The 18,951-nt window shown below is 36.3% G+C and overlaps 2 protein-coding genes across 2 annotated transcripts; both read right to left on the reverse strand.

Annotated features, from left to right (window-relative positions):
* Nucleotides 1–3,339: 3,339 nt before the first annotated feature.
* On the reverse strand, nt 3,340–6,455 carry LOC131987108 (organic solute transporter subunit alpha-like). Its single transcript, XM_059352265.1, has 9 exons — nt 6,380–6,455; nt 5,989–6,140; nt 5,771–5,844; nt 4,680–4,838; nt 4,408–4,519; nt 4,177–4,323; nt 3,824–3,929; nt 3,594–3,731; nt 3,340–3,422 (listed from the first exon to the last, which is right to left on the reverse strand). Exons 1-9 carry the CDS (start codon nt 6,453–6,455, stop codon nt 3,349–3,351), a joined length of 1,038 nt encoding a protein of 345 aa, XP_059208248.1. The 3' UTR covers nt 3,340–3,348.
* A 2,100-nt stretch (nt 6,456–8,555) lies between these two features.
* On the reverse strand, nt 8,556–17,705 carry zdhhc20a (zinc finger DHHC-type palmitoyltransferase 20a). Its single transcript, XM_059351929.1, has 13 exons — nt 17,573–17,705; nt 15,958–15,984; nt 15,780–15,874; nt 14,720–14,840; nt 13,477–13,546; nt 13,141–13,173; nt 12,914–13,034; nt 11,873–12,005; nt 11,656–11,782; nt 10,811–10,897; nt 10,648–10,727; nt 10,487–10,533; nt 8,556–10,406 (listed from the first exon to the last, which is right to left on the reverse strand). Exons 1-12 carry the CDS (start codon nt 17,688–17,690, stop codon nt 10,490–10,492), a joined length of 1,056 nt encoding a protein of 351 aa, XP_059207912.1. The 5' UTR covers nt 17,691–17,705; the 3' UTR covers nt 8,556–10,406; nt 10,487–10,489.
* Between the last annotated feature and the right edge of the window lie 1,246 nt (nt 17,706–18,951).

The following is an 18,951-nucleotide window of genomic DNA, read 5'->3' on the forward strand; positions in this document are numbered from 1 at the left end:
ATAGGGCTAAATTTTGATTCCAAATGATCTGGCTTTATATAAAACTTCTCATCCAGATTAATGCAACGTTTACCTTTATGTGCAGCCCTAATAATCTTTTAATGGAGCAGATCTGCTTTTATGCTAAATAAACCAGTCTCTCGTATCACAGCAGCATACAGTAAAGTTTTTTTAAAAATGTGAAAAACATTGCAGTTTTATAAATAGCTATTGAAGTGAAGTGCAATCATATATGGCATTTACATTTGAGAGATAATTATCATATTGATCTATATGCCAATATCTATCCAGTGTGCTTGATATTACTTAAAAAGCATAATTATAACACTAATTAGAGAACATATTTTTTCTAAAACAAATTTAATTCATCCTGTGAAATATAACTGTTGATGTTTCTATTGTAAGATCAAATTAAATCTTTCTTATTAATAATATGCATTAATTAATATTTTTGGGCGTGGCCTTATAACAACCAACAACAGCCCTGAGGAATCAATCAATCCACTGAGAATATTTACATTATTGTAAACTGATGGTAATGTTTATATGATATCTTAATGTCTAAAACATTTTGGCCAATATAATTTTGTCTAAACATAAATTTGAGCATTGTTTAGAATTCTGGCATTCAGTAAAACTGAGATGTGATTATTAGTTTCACACTTTTTCAGGTGATTGATGTGACAAAATATGTTTAGGAATCTCATTTGCCAATCTGTAGAAGTTACCACCACATGCAGTTTATCTGAGAAGTTAGTCTAAATTTAGTAAAGACCTTAGGAAGTCATGTGCATCCTGTCTTGCTTTTCACACACACACACGTTAATACACAACTTTTGAATCTAAAATTTCTTGCGTACATAGTTTTAAAATGCAAATCGTTTCTTCTTTAAATGAAAACTGTTAACTAATATGGATTAATTAATGAGAGTTATTAAGGCAGAGTGACTGGCTTTGGGGTGGAACAAGCGCGACCTCTTGTGGTAGATTAAGAAAGAGCATGCGGCACAGTTTGGCTGTAGACGGCTGTTAAGTGCACACTGAGTCTGAAAATAAAGCTGCTGTCTCATCCGCATGTATTCCCTGTCCCAAATAAGTCTGAGTAAGTGGGTCAGCTATCTTTGAACAAATCTGGCTGTTTTTCCAGGTTGTGTTAAGATACATTTGGGTTGAGGGTAGAGTCACACTAGAACAGAGTTACAGAGAGCAAAGAAAAAAGATTATGTTTTATTAAAAACTATTGGCCTGTTTTACAGGGAACATTAATGATTGCAGTAGAGATGAATTGACATGAAACCTAATTAAAAAATGTTCAGTGTTACAAAGATTTCCCTTTACAGTACATGGTGCTCAGTGAACAATAGAGAGAACAGATCATTTTATCAAATGTTATTATGCTTATAATATTTAGTATAATACATTCAATATGGTCATTGCAATAAATACATACATCAATAACCAACTAAAAACTCTGTGTCATCATTAATTGCCTAATTAACGACAAAAAACTACATCAGATGTCAATGCACAGTAGGCCTTTCCTCAATACCCCCCCCCATCTCTCTCTCACACACAAACACACACATTAACACAAATAAATAGGTGTTGTTATTTAATGTTCTCTAGGCAAATGTAAAAATACGAACCTGCACAATCCCATTGTTAAAGGCAACTGTTTCAGTTTTAACACTTTTTCACGCTTTGACACTATGTTTTGTTTCACAATTATTGACTCTAATAATTAGGCTTAAAGTAATAGTAATAGTTAGTAATAGTTTTCATTATGGCAGATATGCATGTTGCTTTTGCCAGAGATTTAAATGAGAAGACTGATACCACTCTGTATAGTTAATACTGTATGAGACATTAGCAAGACTACTGGAAGTTGCTGTGCACAAGAAAGAACAAGTCCTGCACATAAGCCACTCTAAAAACCAGCAGATTAAACAACAACATATAAGAAATACAAAATAAGTTCAAAATGTTCTGTCCATTCACTTGGAAAGTTGTTTTCATCATGCTCCGAACAATCGCTGTAAAATGTTTACACATGCCACCTACTGGCAGGTTGAGAAGGTTGTTATCAGCCCATTCAATGCCCTCTCGCTGAAAACAAAGCGGTTACCTTTAGTTAAAAAGCTGAAGTTTCCTCAAAATTACGCTACAAAACTACTTTTAAGGTTAAGGGGAAAAAAATCCTGGTTAGGCGTTATAAAACATAGTTCAAAAAGTAAAATAAATGCACGTAAAGGCCAGATGTTAAGTTGTTATGACGATGACGTGACTGGAAGTAATAGTTATGACTGTTATATAGAAAGGTTGGGGTTCATGTTGATGATGTTTTGATGCTGATGTTTCTTCAAATAGCTTTGTCTTTTGTTTTGACATGGGGCTCCTGGGTACTGTCGCCAGTACTGTCGTGGATGCAAAGCTATAAGCTTACTGGCCGCTCTCCGGCGTTGGTGGTCTGGCCGGTTTCCATCTTGGAATACATAGTTCTGTTTTATGTAACTAACACACTCTGTCATTGTATTTGCTGTCTTTCTCAAGAAACAAAGTAGTGCCAAGTGAAGTTGGTTTCTGATATGCCTTCCAGAACGGAAAGTAAGCTAATAGCTTTGCATCCACTACACTAGTGGAATGTATCTCATACAACTTAATGTCTAAAATCCCGAACTATCCCTTTAAGGACCTGGCTTGATTTGCCTCTCCCACCTGCTCTTAGAGTGACTTTTCGTGTTTAATACTCTGTTTCCTTGCCCCTCCCCCCCTTCACTCACACTCTATAACATCACTTCTGCCTCTGCATCGTTCATAATTACTATGGCCTGGCGCCCACTAAACAACACCCATTAATATAGCTTCCCATTCAATGGGCTGCTAACGACCTACTAGCCTACCAATAGGTGGAGCAGTCCCCTACTCGCCCATACTTGAGGGCTGATAAACAGCCATTCAATCTTATAACATTCGATTCAGGTGGTGTTGATTATGCTAGGAGGAACAGTTTCCCCGTTTCTAGTCTATCTAACAGGCAGTAGCTTCATATTTACTGTACAGACATAATGCCGGTGTCAATCAAAACAGAACAAGCACATGTCATAAATTATCAGAATTTTTCTTTAAAGCTTCAGTTCACCGAAATCACAAAAAGGAAAAAAAAACAACAACTCCCCTATCACATACAATTAACTCATTTGTTTTAACATCTTTGACATTTTAGCCTCCACTCTAATACAATTAAGGTGAATTAATTTATTTTTGGTGCACACAACATTCAAAAACCTTTAAACAATTCAACAGCCCATGTCTCTTTTCACTAACAGTGTCTCTTTTGCTCAGGGTAACTCACACCTCACTGTGGACAATCCTCACAGGGACTCTTTCTGGGGTAGAAAGTAGTAATGTGGGTATGTTGTCACCTAAAGGACACAAATATTGATAAATGTCAATGAGTACTGTGTGAAAAATGTTAACAAAAAGAAGTGATGTTTTCTCCCTACATTTGAGAGACAGAATGAAGTAAAATGATACATGAGATGGCTATTTGATGAGCTAGATGATCTGGTACATTCATAAAAGAACAGTTTTACCTTGGTCACATTTTTTAGCGTTCTGCTCATTGTCATGTTCCTCACAGGGGGGAAGTGGGTCATACGTTCGACGGTACAAAAATCGATTGACCAGACCAATGATGAACATCTCCATGATCATCATCTGCTGACTTAGCACTGCAGGAAAGAAAAGAAGAGAAAACAATAGGGCTTCAGATAGATTATTTCACCTCATACTTGAGCAGCTAATATTCAGAGGTGTTTCTTACTGGAGCCTCGAGCTGCACCAGAGAAGGGAGGGGAGCAGGCGATGGTTCCATCCAAGGCCAGGATGTTAATGACTGATGTCTGCAGCTGGCTCAGTACAAGCACTAGCTAAGGAGAACAAACAATACTTGATCAGTTACATATTATAGGAAAAGCTGTTAAAAGTGCATCAGGTGTTTCTGATCCAACCATTTGGCAACATCAGGTTAGTGCCCATTAGGAGCAAAATTGCAAAGACATGTTGCAGTGCCATGTAAACTGCCCTACATTCTAGAAAAACTTGTGTGCACTGATGCCCCAATGCATCCAGCTGGTGCCCCATGCACTACACATGTTAGTGGCTGTATTGACTCACCTGATACATGGCATACTTGGGTATAATTTTGGTGCTGCGTAGGAAGCGGTTAGTGTTCATGAAGATGATGGCAACAGGCCAGAGGGAGATGATAGTGAGAACGCCAATAAATGGATTAATCCAAATGGATGTACCAGTGATCTCTAGCTGAAAAAGTAGAAAAGGAAATATTTAAATGTCATGTTATGCTGCAGAACAATCATTGTGGAGAGAAGCATTTCAAACACTTACATCGCTTAGATCAAAGTTGCCGTTTGTCCACAATATTATAGAGAGGACAGAGAGCACCGTCTTTAAGATTGCATACTGAAGAGCACCCAACTTCAGCCAGAATAACAGTCGCCTGAAAGAACCACATTAGAAATGTACATCATCATGTGCAATGTGCAGTCAATACAGAAATAGTATAAAATTACTATAAATAAAATCAGGATTAAGAACACAAGCTTCAGTTATTAGAACAGTAACACCCAGAATGTATCTGTATAAACTGGTATAAATACCGTGAAAATGGCACCCAGGGTAAACATGGGCAGCAGCAGCAGCAAGGTCCTGTGCTGACCCTAAAGGTTTTACCGGAAAACCGCTGCAGAAAAGGATTGGTGCCCCCAAACTCCTCGATCAGCAGAACCAAAACCTTATACACCACAACTGCAAAATAACTACACAGAGCATAAGAAGAGATATTTGTTTAAAGGCTGGATTATAGAAAGCAGATATGTAGTGTACAAATCACTGTGGAATACTGAGTTTTGGTTTTGCCATGTGTGATTTTATATTTAAGCTTTTTCCACAAAGGGGGTCAAATGACGAGGTTAATTTGTGAACTTAAAAAATAAAGATCAGTTAATGGACATTGACCGAGCTGTGTAAATTGTTGCACTGTATGCACTGCACATAAAACAGAAAGCACGTAAAATTTATCACTGCAGGCGGCAAAAGCCTATAAAGATTTCCTGTATTTTATTGAAGTTGAGCACATGCTGATAGATATGGCGTGCTTTTCTGTGTGTGTAATGATTCATTGACTGGTTAAACTATATCATGTTCATCAACTTAATTTATACGATGCTTAAGTTGACATGATGTGTGTATACATAAATTGTTGCATATGAGAGGCTAGATTCATTTTTTAAAAAAGCATGGACAGAACATAACAAATAACTATGAAAAACTAGATTTTGTTTCAGTAAAATGCTCTAAATTCAGGTGTATTCACTGTGCTCTAAATTCAGGTGTATTCAGGTGTATTCACAGCATGGCTGACTCATTGGTAAAAAAGGCTGTTGAGCTAAATATAATTGAATAAGGCTTGATGGAGGGAAACATGATAAAGGTAGATATGGGTTTCTGTGACCTAAGAGTTGATATGTCATACAAGATAACAGCGGTGGGGAGTTCACTGCAAAGTGAGAACCAGCTACTGGTCTTGGCTTTTAGATAACAGACAGATCAGTGATGTTTAAAGTAAGAAAAGTAAGTCATTGTAGATAAGAGAGCATCCATGAATAGAGCTTCATATCAGATTCAATAATACCTTGGAGCTTTTTAGAATGAAAGACTTAATTACTCTTTTAGTTGAGAGGAAACATACCAGTTAGACGTCATGTCTGTGAACATGACTGCCCTCGGGATCCACATCCCAAAACAAGACATGGTAGAAATGACCTAAAACAGAGCAATGCAATAATGTGCACACATTTAGATTTCATGTTGTATTTATTTGTGGAAAGTTATTCCACAAAGCAATGATTAATATTTTCCTTTTAGAATTACAGGAGTAGCAACATCACAATAAGTCTGAATGCTTACTGGTGCTGCACCACTTATCCAGATGAGGGTCGTCTTCTTTGGGTAGGGTTGGGTTTTATAAATATACATGCACAGGTCCAGGTAGAGCAGCAGGGAGATGCAGGACATTAAGGTGAGCATGGAGTACAGGCACATTTGAAACAAATCTAGCTCTGATTTAAAACAGAGGAAAGAGAGAGACGGGACCAGATTATTTCATTGAACAAATATGTTTTTTGGCACAAATAATGACACGCAAAGCAGATTTAGCTGGGGTTAAAAATGGTGAGACAGTCTTGTGTTATTCTGGAACAGGGGCAGATAAAAGAAGAACACAACAACATCATAATAACAGCTCAGGCTCGTTGATAAGGAAATATTAACAGGAAGCTGGAAGATGTGGGTCACTTACGCTTTATCACGTCAATAGCCAGCGGTGGCTCTTGTAAACAAGCCGGATCAATGGTGATGTTGAGTGTTTCCTCCATGGCATGCAGATATTTCTTTTCTAATAAACTAAAGTTTAAAAAGAAACTGCTTCAAAAGAGCTCTCTTTGGAGAAAACCTGATCTTTTGTAAATAAAAGAAGGCCCATATGATCTGTTCTGCCGGTGAGCTCTAGTATCAGATTCAACAGCAAGTGTACTTTATCCTTTAGACGACTTTTAAGGAGTGAAGGTGGGGTGACAGTTTATGACAATACCTCCGTAAATAACCGCCTTCATTCATTCACAGACTTGTCAGGAGAGATGAACTTTGACAGGGTGTGTTGCTTTCTTTTCTGGTAATTATAAAATGTTATAAAAAGGCAAAGGAATTTCCTCTAAGCTCAAGCTATGCGTAATACATTTTTTAATTATGTTTCAGTGCCATCAGGGCACTTCTGAGTCAAATTGGGGTAACAAAACATTATTTTCATTAGTTTACTTCGTCATTGTTATGTCCACTAGTTCTCTTCAGGAATGGACAACTGAATTCTGTGAAAATGTGAGTGGTTGGCTTAGTGGTTCACAGGATGGATTAAATGGATCAAATATTTCTGACACTTTCCCACAGAGTAGTGTTCTGCCGATATAATCTGTAAATAATTCACATCGTATATATAAACTGATACTGATAGATACCAATATATATATGATAGGTTCATATCTGTCTGATAATATCACCCAAGGTATGTCGAGCTTGCTCTAATTGTTCCTGTTCTTCGGTTAGCTAAACTACAACCCAGATTCCCAAAACGTTGGGACGCTTTATAATTAACAGAATGTGTGGTTAAAAAAACCCCAGTCAGAGCAATAGGTATCTAGTCTTTCCACTGCATTCTGCTTTCATTAGGCTAAGTTTCTCCCATCGTACCACTTAATTTTATTTATGTTACATAGTTATGGAGACACATCGGTGCTTTCAGCTAAATGCATATTAACACGCTGATATCTAGCAGGTGTAATGATGCAATGCAGTCAGTTGCATTGTTATGGAGAGGTGAACGCCACGGGGGTCATTCACCTTGTTCCCAGCTCGTCATAACTCATGTGCCAGAGAAAAAGATAACAGAAACAAAACGATTACCTGAACATGTCAGAAAGGGCCAACTTCTTCAGTTCGTCCTTGAAAAAGTGAATTTTTAATTTTAATTTTTTATTTATTTTAACATAAAAACTTATACCAAAAAATGACTATATACATATAATAGACAACCCAGAAAACAATAATAATAAAAAAATAAACTTAAAAGGCAGCCTTCACCACTCACCCACACAGCACCTAAATAGTTCTTTTTTTTTTTTTTTAAGATTATTTTTTTGGCATTTTTACTGCTTTATTTGATAGAGACAGATAGAAAGGGGGAGACAGAGGGGAAGACATGCAGCAAAGTGACCTCAGGCTGGATTCAAACCCGGGTCTGCTGCAGCAAGCACACGGCCATGTGGTAAGCGCTCTACTAGTGTGAGCCACCAGGACGCCCCACCTTGATAGTTCTTAAAAATATACAGACATATATACACATAATAAGCCCAATCATATACATGAACCTACATACATAAATATACACATTCATTCTCTCTAAACAGTCGCCCCTTGAATAGAAAATTTTTTCTGCCATATTTGTCTACAGCTATCCTTTTTAAAAACTAAGAATCTTCTTTCTAAGGCCGACCACAATGACATTTTTGTGGTCAAAGCCAATTTTAGAAGTGGAAAATTCACTCATCATCATTATGGCGTCTGATACAATGGGGGCAAAACTGGCCATTTTTTCAAAAAGTCCCCAGTGTTAATGACACCTATGGGGAAAGTTTGTCTGACAGCAAGCTCAAAATCAAAGATTAGAAATTTCACAAATATTTTGTTTATTGTGCATGTCTGGTGTATACAAATAAAATTGTAAGATGCTCCGCATTTGATTTACAAATGCACAATTTTTTACTGTAGTCTTATTGTATTACAGATATGATTGCCTCTACAAAAAAACACATTTATAGCTCAAATTTATCAAATCATTTTCAATATTATATAGTTTAAACTACTTATGTCCTCTCTTTAAATTCCTCCGATTTTTGTTTAAAATAAACAATCACACCTTGTAGTTTCTTACATTACATTTATTGTTACAGAACATGAAAGCCCCCCTGCATGAATAGTTGTGTCCCAGTAAAACAGCAGTTCTTTACAGGCCTAACTACGCTAAAAGCAGCTCTGGCTGTTTGGGGTGCGTTAACTTCAGTCAGGGACGTTAGTTATTAAACTTCTGTGAGATTCTTTGAGTACATGCACATGGGTTAGCCCTAGTTATTGTCTACTGATTATTATCTGTGTCTACTGATCACTCCGGCAAACCCTACACTGTGCTCAGCATCATTTCCACTAAAATGAATGAATTACGCTACACAGAGAGGAGCGTTTATGATGACATATGGAATATAAAGTCTGCCTTATCTATGCTGGTACAGACTCAAGGACACAGTGCATCAAATGTCCCTGACCTTTCTCACAATATATTTTAACAGTTTCATTTTGTGCTCTTACTTTCAAATAAATCTTACCATTAAAAAACCCCAATAAAGACATTTAATCATTGGCATTGACACTCAAGATTGATTAATTTAAAAACAAATACAGACTTTAGCAAATAATTGATCATGAAAGTGAAAACATTCTGTTGAAGAGAACAATGCCCATAAAAAAAACTAAAATATAAATAAAACAAATACAAAAAATCAATAAACATGAAAGACTATTTATAAAAGCTTGAAAACAAATAAATTAGATATCTATAGTGCATAAAAAATGGCAATCTCATTGATAATTTCTACCCTGAACTAGTGGTTAGTGGTGCTTAAATAATTATTTGAAATGAAAGTGGATTTGGTCCTCACATTTTAAGCTTATATCACCTGTATGTTTGACTGCGGTATAAAATTTGAAATGTAAAAAACAAACATCTTAAAAGTGTAAACAGAAAGACCTTTTAAATATTTTCAATCATGTAAACTGTAAACTAAATCAGACTTTATGATAACTGACCACTGGTCGTAATAATTGCACTGTGCTTGGAGTTTAAAACTGTGTTGAAACGTTATACACGCCTCACTTTAGTGGTTCTCTCTTAGTTATTAATGCTTGATTAATACTGATGAAGGTTGATTCTCCAGTAGGAATGTATAATGTGATTAGTCAATGTATATAAAACACAGACAAAGTAGACAGGCATGGCTCAAGATGGAAAAAAAAAAAAACAGTCCCAGAGTTATTCAGATGCAATAAAAAACATTATTATCTTTGGCTCAAAAAAGATAAAAACCTGTGAATAACTTCTGCTGTACAGTCTGTGTTGACATGATAACAGTGTTGTGGTGCTGGTTTAAAGCATGCTGGATGAAGAATGGTCCATTTAATGTGCATACAAAAAATATTGCTTGAGGTTGCAAACTCAAAGTGAAGGAGGAGGACAGCTCCTGTAGAGGTGCTGATGCTCCTGGTTTAAGGCTTCATAGTTATCTGATGCACCTGCAACCTGCTTACCTTTGCATGGCAGCTGGTTCCCACGATTATCTGGTAATATCGCAAGATCGCAAATCAATCTCGTCAGGCTCCAGGTATTGTGTTCTGAGCTATCAGCGCCCCGTAAGGAGCTACTGACAGCTAAATTGAAAACACAGAGATGTGACTGTTCATTCTAAAAAACAATGGTGGTGACTCCTGAAGAGGTTATCATCAGATATCAGAACTGGAGATTGTTTTTAAGAAGAGAAAGCACTGAAAGCATTTGCTCTTCTACTGAGTGGTTTCAGCATGGACAGTGTGTGATGGTGATAAGACGGATGGTTCATCCAATCACCTGCCTGGTATTTTTTTTTTTTGTGAAAGTGTCTACTTCCAGTGACCGCTTCTCAGAAGGTTCTCTGTAGCAAACCATCTGGCAGCATCAGTTCAGCGGCCTGCAACAGCAACAAAGTACAAATAAACACAGGAGGACTAACCACCTAAACTCTGCAGTGTTCATGTTGTGTTTACGTACCGGCTATGGTTCACTCTCCATTGTCACCGACACTATCTGGCCTCCGTCTGCAAGGAAAATTGAGAAAAACTGTTTTTGCAAGAAAGTATTGAGCAAAAACACGGAACATAACAGCCATAATGCAGAAAAAGAAAATTGTGAGAAAAGGCATCAAAACAAACCGGTTTTCTCTTTGCTGTCGTCCGCTGCATGTTGAATGTTGTTACCAAGTACACACGGTTTGGCCTCCACATCAGCAGGGCTGCAATTAAAGTCACATTAGAGATAAAAACCAGCAAAAACGACTGAAATGAGATTGAATAGCTGAAAAAAAAAAAAGCTAACCTTTTGCCATTTTGCTGAAGGACACTGTTTGCCTGTTCAGGATCGATGTGTACCAATCTGGTAACATAGGAATGTCCATCTCCCAGACTGTTAAAATGGAGAGAAAGCCATAATTATTAAACATTAAATTTCATTAAAATAGCACTATTAATAGAAATGGACTGATACGTCTTCTAAAACAGAGCTAAGCTGTCTTAACGGTGTAATTTGCAATATTTCCACGTTAAAAATGTCCCACATGTTTCCAACAAACCAGGGAAATGTGTAATTTTATTAAAATCGGTTATAACAGTGTTTTTCATTTGGTGTCATAACGCTCTTAAGCCCTTAATTTGTAAGCATACAATGTCAAACACTTTTACTCAGTAATGGTAATACAGCATCATTTCTCACTAACTACATGCTATTTTTCCAACATAGTAATCCAGTACAAATCTAACTTATTTATCTCATATTTCAATATCGATCCAGCTTACTCTGATCTGCAACTAAGACAAGTGGCTCATGAAAGCCAACAAGCGAATGCGTACGGTTACAATTTACTGTTAAAGCAATGTTCAACATGCTTATAAAGATATTTTTAATTCTTCTCATCACAGATAACAGTGCCTGGCTACCCCTAGGCTAGAATAATGTGAGCTACAGTAGCTATATGGGTAGTCGACTCATCTAATGGTAAGTTGGTTGCAGTTATTTGATGACTGAAATGACATGCCGTTAATAAAGCTGCTAATATAATACATTAAGTCATTAACCATTGTTTGGAATGAGAGGCCTCCAGCTGCAGAAATTGCACCTATACTGTGCATTTAAGTACAAGTCAGAAGTCAGTAGAGTAGACTCGCCTTGAGAAAACAGGAAACATGCAGTACTTCGCTTGATCTCCAAACACCTCAGCTGCATTTCGGCTAAAGCCCAGAGAAAACCCATTTTTGTCTGGACCGTTTGTGAAGACAGGAGCCCTGAAAGCCTCTGAAAACACATGCAAAGATGAAGTTAGTCAGTCAGTGGTGACTTCTAAAATAAATCATAAGCTGAATTAAATATATTGTTCATAGCTACCTATAGTGGTCCTGTTCTTCCCCACGAGCCACAGATGGTAGCTGAGGAGTGACACGATGCTGATGAAGAACAGGGCAGCCACGAAAAACAGAAACAAGATGTGGAATTTGGCATGCGTGTCAGGCAGCTGTTTCTTCAGACAGGAAGTAAAAAGAACAAAAGTGTTAGTCTTGTCAGTTGGCAAGAATGTTTCCTGTTCCCTTGTCAAGTCATCTGCAGGAAAGTGGAAGATTTTATTGTTATTTTGGTGCCTCACGACAACATTCGACCTTTGCACGGGACAGTATGTTAGCAATTTTTTGTTAAAACGCAATATTCTCCTTCTCTGTTGGACTACGAGCCAGGAGCCATTGTCTCATGCAGAGCAGTTTGCTGAAGAGGATCTACTGATAAGCAATCACATGACACACTTGCAAACCACAGTGACACGTGGAAACAAAATTGGTCAATATCTTATAATGCAACCATCACATGCTTCACCGCAGCCCGACTGCTCTAAATGTTTCACTTCAAATCAATAATCAATTAAGTTATCATTCAGAAGATGTACGTTATTTGATTTTTTTGTTAAAATGGCAACATTAAAAGAAAGTTAACTGATTTGAAACCCTTGGCTAAAATTGTATTTATGTTTTGTCCTATAGTTTAACTAGCACTATGGTATGTCCTACTGTAAGAAATACAAAAAAATAAAATCATACAAGATCAAAATCTGAAATTAACTTGCATTCAAATTTTGCTCTTACTTGCATGATTTTATCCTTTTTTTATTGATATATAATGATTATTGCTGGAGGTTGCCTGATGCTTTAGATTTTTTTTTATTATTTTTTTTTTTTTTTATTTCCAACGTCTGCGTCTCTGTAATGCTGCACACATAAGAATAAACATCTTGAACTTCTAAATGGGCCTTGAAACATGCTACACATGCTACAGCCACCTTTATTTAACTGCAACTACAGAAATTGTTTACACATAAGAGCATGCCAGACAAACAAATGAATTAGCACATTTTTAAAAAGAGGAAGTTTCTGTACTCACTGTCCAGAATTTGATGAAATACTGGATGACTGTAGCACAAATGACGACACAGTAGAGTGAGGCATAGGCCAAGAACAACACGAAGTACTTGTAGTTTGAGAATCCAACACAGTTATTCACCCTGCAAGAAAAAACATCACACAAAGTTGCTCTAGATCATCCATAAATAAGATCATTTACTGATAATGCATGCATGAATGAATGTAAACAAGCTTAAATTAGCATACCAGGGGCAGTGATGGTCCATTTTCAACACACACCTTGAAGCGGAAGAATAAAGAAAACAAACGTGCTATTGGTACCATTTTGAAGATTTTAACATTTAAGATTAATTCTCCTGATCCAGATATCAAAAAGCAGTTATAAGACATGAGTAAATGCAGATGTAAGAAAAAAACATATTTCAAGATATTTTGTTTTCTCGCAGCCATTTCAACACTTAAGATGTTTGGAAACATAAAATCGTGAGCGAGAATCAGTAGAAACATGTCTGCTCAAAACAGCAAAAAAATTAAAAATCATGAGCCTCAATTATTCAGTGTGCACAGTTATAAAACACTCACATTTCACAGGTTGAGCAGTGATGGCAGCGGTCAGGTTTGATAACCTGGCAGTGGTCGCAGTATCGGATGGCTGTTCAGAAAAATGAAAGCAGAATCATTAAAAGTACTGTTGTATCTCTATGACTGTACTTTTTATGAAAGACAAAACCATCATGTGTATGTGAGGTAATAATAATAAGTATAAACAAAACAAGGATTTTAAGTGTGTTTTTCTGCCTCTTCCTTTGTTTAGAAGTGCTCTTTTAAATGTTTCAATCACACATTGACAGTGTCCATCACTTATTAATAATGGTTGAATATAAATATATTTATACAAATTACTTATTATATGTCCCAGTAACCGAGCAGCTGACATCATGATTACTAATGCCTAGAAAAACCAGGTGTAATCTGTTGAGTTGACGAGGTGCACTCAGGCAGCAACCTCCGGGTCTGAGCAGTGAGGCAAACCAGGAAATGCCTTAAGCTGCATTCTACTGAAAATTCCAACAGGGGTGCTGAGGGTGGCTGCAGAAGCATTTGGGTCCATCCATTTCAATACAAAATGAGAAAACTTCTCACTTGATTTCTAACCTCAGAATTTTTTTTTCGGACAACACTATAGTCTCAATCTCTAGTAAAAATCTTCTTCAAGACAATATGATGTTAATAGTGTAAATAATGGCCCCATTTAGAAGAAAATAAAAGATAAAGAATCATATGATTTAGGGCGTGGTTACCTTTGATTGACAGGTCACTGAAAAGGCAAGCCATCATCAGAAGAGAAGCAGAACAATGTGTAGCCACGGTAACGTGTCAATAAAGTTTATATACACACATGTATATATATATATATATATATATATATTAGGGCCGGGACTTTAACGCGTTAATTAAGATTAATTAATTACACAAAAATTAACGCGTTAAAAAAATTTACACATTTTAATCACACATATTTTGCACCGTGGAACGTTTCTCACTGGATGAGTTTCAGGCGGACCGATTATACTGGAGCACCAACTAGCGCTCATGAGTTCAGACAACAAAGTCCATTATTTATACAGTCTACGAGTGCACCTGAGTCTTTTTATGAAAAAAAAAACAGCGTTGCTCCTTTATCCACAAGGCCAAGATGCATGTGGCAATACATTTATGCAATTTTATTTGAGGCAATGCTTGTGACTTAACAGAAATGTTGCTGCTGTCTGCTTTAAAGCCACAGCTGGTGTTAAAATAGGAAGCTGATGGTTGAAATCCTCACCTCCGCCTGCTGTGCGTGTATACACGGGTAAATTTCTCGCCACTTTCTTCAGAATTTCTTGTTGTGTCTCGGCTCGTTCCTCTCTCTCGTACAGTTCCTTCTCTGCTCTGGGTAGACCGAACTGACAGGAGGAGAAAAGAGAGTGGAGTCAGAGACAGCTCGACAAACAACATCCTGTAAACTTGTAATGGACATTTATAGACAGATTTCTGTATATGTATATTTACCATATCCTTCTTTCTGAATAAGGCTATATTTGTAATTTCAACATTGGTGGGGACATATACTAAGCAGGGGTTCTGGGGTAAAGAAATATAGACGCCAGTCTACCAAAGGCGTTAAAAAACAGACATTTAGCAGCTGGTATTGTGTTTGCACCCTTCGGGCAAGGCATTTGGTTCATAACACGGAACGATTTTTTCACTATGAAATTGAGATGGGAAAGGATTTTTTATGGGACTGGGATGGAACAGGAGTGGGTTTTAAGTGTAAGCATCAAGCACTTAATTTCCAGCACTCCGATACATTTTTATGTACAAATTTATGGTGGTTATGTATTTATATGTGTAAAGAAAGACAAAATTTAGATGCCAGGAGACAATTTGAAATATAAAAATAGAATATAATGCAGTAAGGCTCTCAGGCATTCTGTATTGCTTTCAAATATTTATTCTCGTCTTGATCAACTTAATTTAATGTTATCCATGCAGAGTCAACACACATGTAGTAGTAACCTCTTTAAATGTGGATGTGGTCAATGATAAATAAATTAATCTTAATTAATTCATCCTGTATACTTTAATAGCTTGCGTGTTTCAGCATCCATATGTGTTTGCTAAATAAGTCGATATTCATAAAATCATAATGTCACAAGAATAAAGTCACAATATCTCAAGAAAAAAAAATCATCAAGCCTCCATAGTCTGCTGTGCATTACATTATTGCTCTGCTGATAGGGCAGTATATCTAAAATATACATAACCTCATTTGCAGTTTAGTAAAGCTGCTGTGTGTTGCTCTGAAAAACAGAAACTCTTTCCTAGTTTATTTACTTTCTTACCGCTTTTGAGGGTCCGGCTGGTTTGGTCCCGATAGTTTTCCAGTAGGACCATATAAACATGCCGAAGAAAATGTGAAAGATGACCAAATAGCTGACTGATGAGAGACAGAAAAAGTTAGATTTGCAGTTTTGACTGAATCTTTTCTCTAACATGAGAGGAATTGTGGGTATAACTTACTTCGTTCTGCATTATTTGGGATTGTATCTACATAAGGCAAAGAAAAAATGTTTATTAATGAGCAGTAATGAAAGAATGCATGACTGCACATCCCCCACCACCACACACACCACCCCTCTCTCACACCATGTGGCAGCAGCCTGGCACGGCCAGCGGTGACCCACCCATAACAGAGAGCTTTGTTTAAGCAGCTGGGATGTCCCTGTCCTGACCACAGCCGCTGAGTTACAGACAAAACTACAGTACGGCTACATGCAGATAATGGTGTCATCAGTTCCAGGCTGAAAAAAAACATACACAAAGTGCAGGGGAAGCAGTGCATGTCACGGCATGCAAAAGTGATCAATATCTATCTGTTGAAAATGACAATCAATACTCATGGATGAGATAAAAGAAGGAAATCATGTTCTCTACTTAATATTAGTCTGCTTAACAACGAATTAGGCAACCTGTTATGCTTTGTTGAATCATTGATTCCTCATTATGGTTAAATTAATGACTGTACAGCTGGCTAACAAGTGTTATGCATAACCGTTAAAACAACAACTTAAGGAATAACATCTTCTCTATCTTCTTATCGAGAACAGACATGAAAGAAATATGATTTAAAGTGTAATTGTATTCGCATCTCCAAGATGAAGTGCATGTGTTGAAATAAACATGCAAATATAAATACTATTATTATAGTATATATATATATATATATATAAAAGTTGTGTCAAATGAGTCAAAAATGAATGCAGCATATGTACCAAATATATTTTTTAGAAAAACATTTTAATAAGCTTTATATTAGTGAGCTATCTTGTCCCTTCATTTACAAGACACTGCATAGTTGAACATAAAACAACCAGAACTGTAATCGTATATGCATCTCCAAATTGAAGTACACTTGTATGTGTTAAAATATATAAAGTTAAAAAATATCTATAAAATAATAATAATATAATGTAATTAAAACGTCAACTGGTAAGTTGACGTAAGATATGTATAAACTCAAAATAAGTGCGTCAAATGTGTCTGAATAAATGCAACAAAAATGCAACAAAATTATTTTTAAAAAATGGGTAATACATTTGAACCCACTGATAATTTAACTAAATGTTTAAAACTGTGAAGAAAAAAATGATTATTTACATAAGCTTTTATACTAGTGAGCTATCTTGCCCCTTACTCTCCAACGCACTGCATTTTAAACAGAAAAAACAACCATCTAACGTTGAAAAAGTTTTCTTGCACCTGTATTCCAGTTAACTAGTTTTGTAATATGACAATGTTTATTACAGATGTCATGATGATTATTACTGTAATTATTCATTGCTGACTGCACAAGAGACCCAGAGACTGACTGTCTTTTCTCTCCCAGTCTAACGGAAAAAAGTTGTCCGGTTATATTAACGTTGTAAACACTGCTCAATGTTAGTGGTTTAATTGTTTGTAATAAAAGGAGATAGAGTCAGATTGTCCTGAGGTTTGTAAACAGTACGCAGCCTGGGGGTGACTTTAAATCTCACTTCAACTAGCTTATCAAAGTTGGCAACCCTCAAACTGTCAACACGAGCAGATATCCAGCCCCGACAGCGGCTAAATACTTACGAAAAGTGAGTGTACTTACAGACACAGAGCTCCACGACATAAGCGTAGTAAGACCAGCCGACAACCAGGTTTATAAACAGGACAGGTACCCAGTTCAGAGCCCGTTTGCAGCACCTCAGTACATGACAGGGCGCCATCTTTAATCCGTGTAGGGCATCAGCCGGCGGTGACGTCATGCTAATGGTTTTAAAGGGCCGAGCCAAAGATGATACAAGAGCAAGATAAGTACCTGAGATAGACGAGAGGCGCGGAGGTGTCTGTAGTTCTCAAGCATCTTGTGTGTAATTTAAATATAATTTTAACGCTCAGTTGAAGCCTTATACTCTATACAGTGTGCTTTGGTTTGACTACAGAGACCATAAAACGCAATAATAGACAAAAGTGAAGCCCTGTTTTAAGTCATTTTAGGTACGAAATTATTACACACACAAGTGAGGTATCTTGCATAGCACTTTGCATCTTTGTTTGGCTGTGTAAATGTTATTTATCTCTTTTAGTTAGGGATTGAGAACATAATGAAGAGTAGTAAATAGAAGATTTTTGTATTTAATTGATTGATTTAAATTACCAGTGTATATGGTGAATGGAAGATGTAACAATCATGAAGGAAGGAAGAAAGATACGACTCAATAAATACGTTAAAATTCCATTAAATAAAGTTTTTTTTTTTAATGATTGTATGCATTGATTAATGGACCAAAAAATCTGACGGTTATGTCAAAAGCTTGCGTGTTAACTTATTTCCCTCCACATTTTTTCCCTTATGTTAATTTATGGTTATTATTGTTATTATTATTATTATCATTATTATTATTATTATTATTATTATTATTATTGTTTGTTTATTTGTTTCTTTTTATTATTATTCATTTTCATTTAATTTTGCCAGGCAGCACATCAGAGCTTATCATTATTATTATTATTATTGATTATTATGATTTTCAGGGCTGTTTTGCTAAAAGCGGTTTATTCAGGTCATAAAACCAAAGGAACAACCCCAAAATAATCCAGGTTTTCATAACTACACGTGACACATTATACATTTCAAACCTGAACTAATTGACAGTCCGGCCACTTGGGGGCAGCAAAAGCAAAGTTAGAAACACAATAATATCACATCAATAACTTTTGTTTTGATATAGGACACTTTTTGGTAAACACTGACGGAAAAACTTTTAATTTCAGTCAAATTACTGACCAGACAGCCAAAGAATGAGCTATATATAGATCTTGCATTGCACTTTGCATCTTTGTTTGGCTGTGTAAATGTTATTTATCTCTTTTAGTTAGGGATGGAGAACATAATGAAGAAAATAATAAATATAAGATTTTTGTATTTAATTGATTGATTTAAATTACCAGTGTATATGGTGAATGGAAGCTGTAAAAATCATGAAG

This window comes from Centropristis striata, chromosome 15, assembly GCF_030273125.1.
Source record: "Centropristis striata isolate RG_2023a ecotype Rhode Island chromosome 15, C.striata_1.0, whole genome shotgun sequence".
NCBI lineage: Eukaryota > Metazoa > Chordata > Actinopteri > Perciformes > Serranidae > Centropristis > Centropristis striata.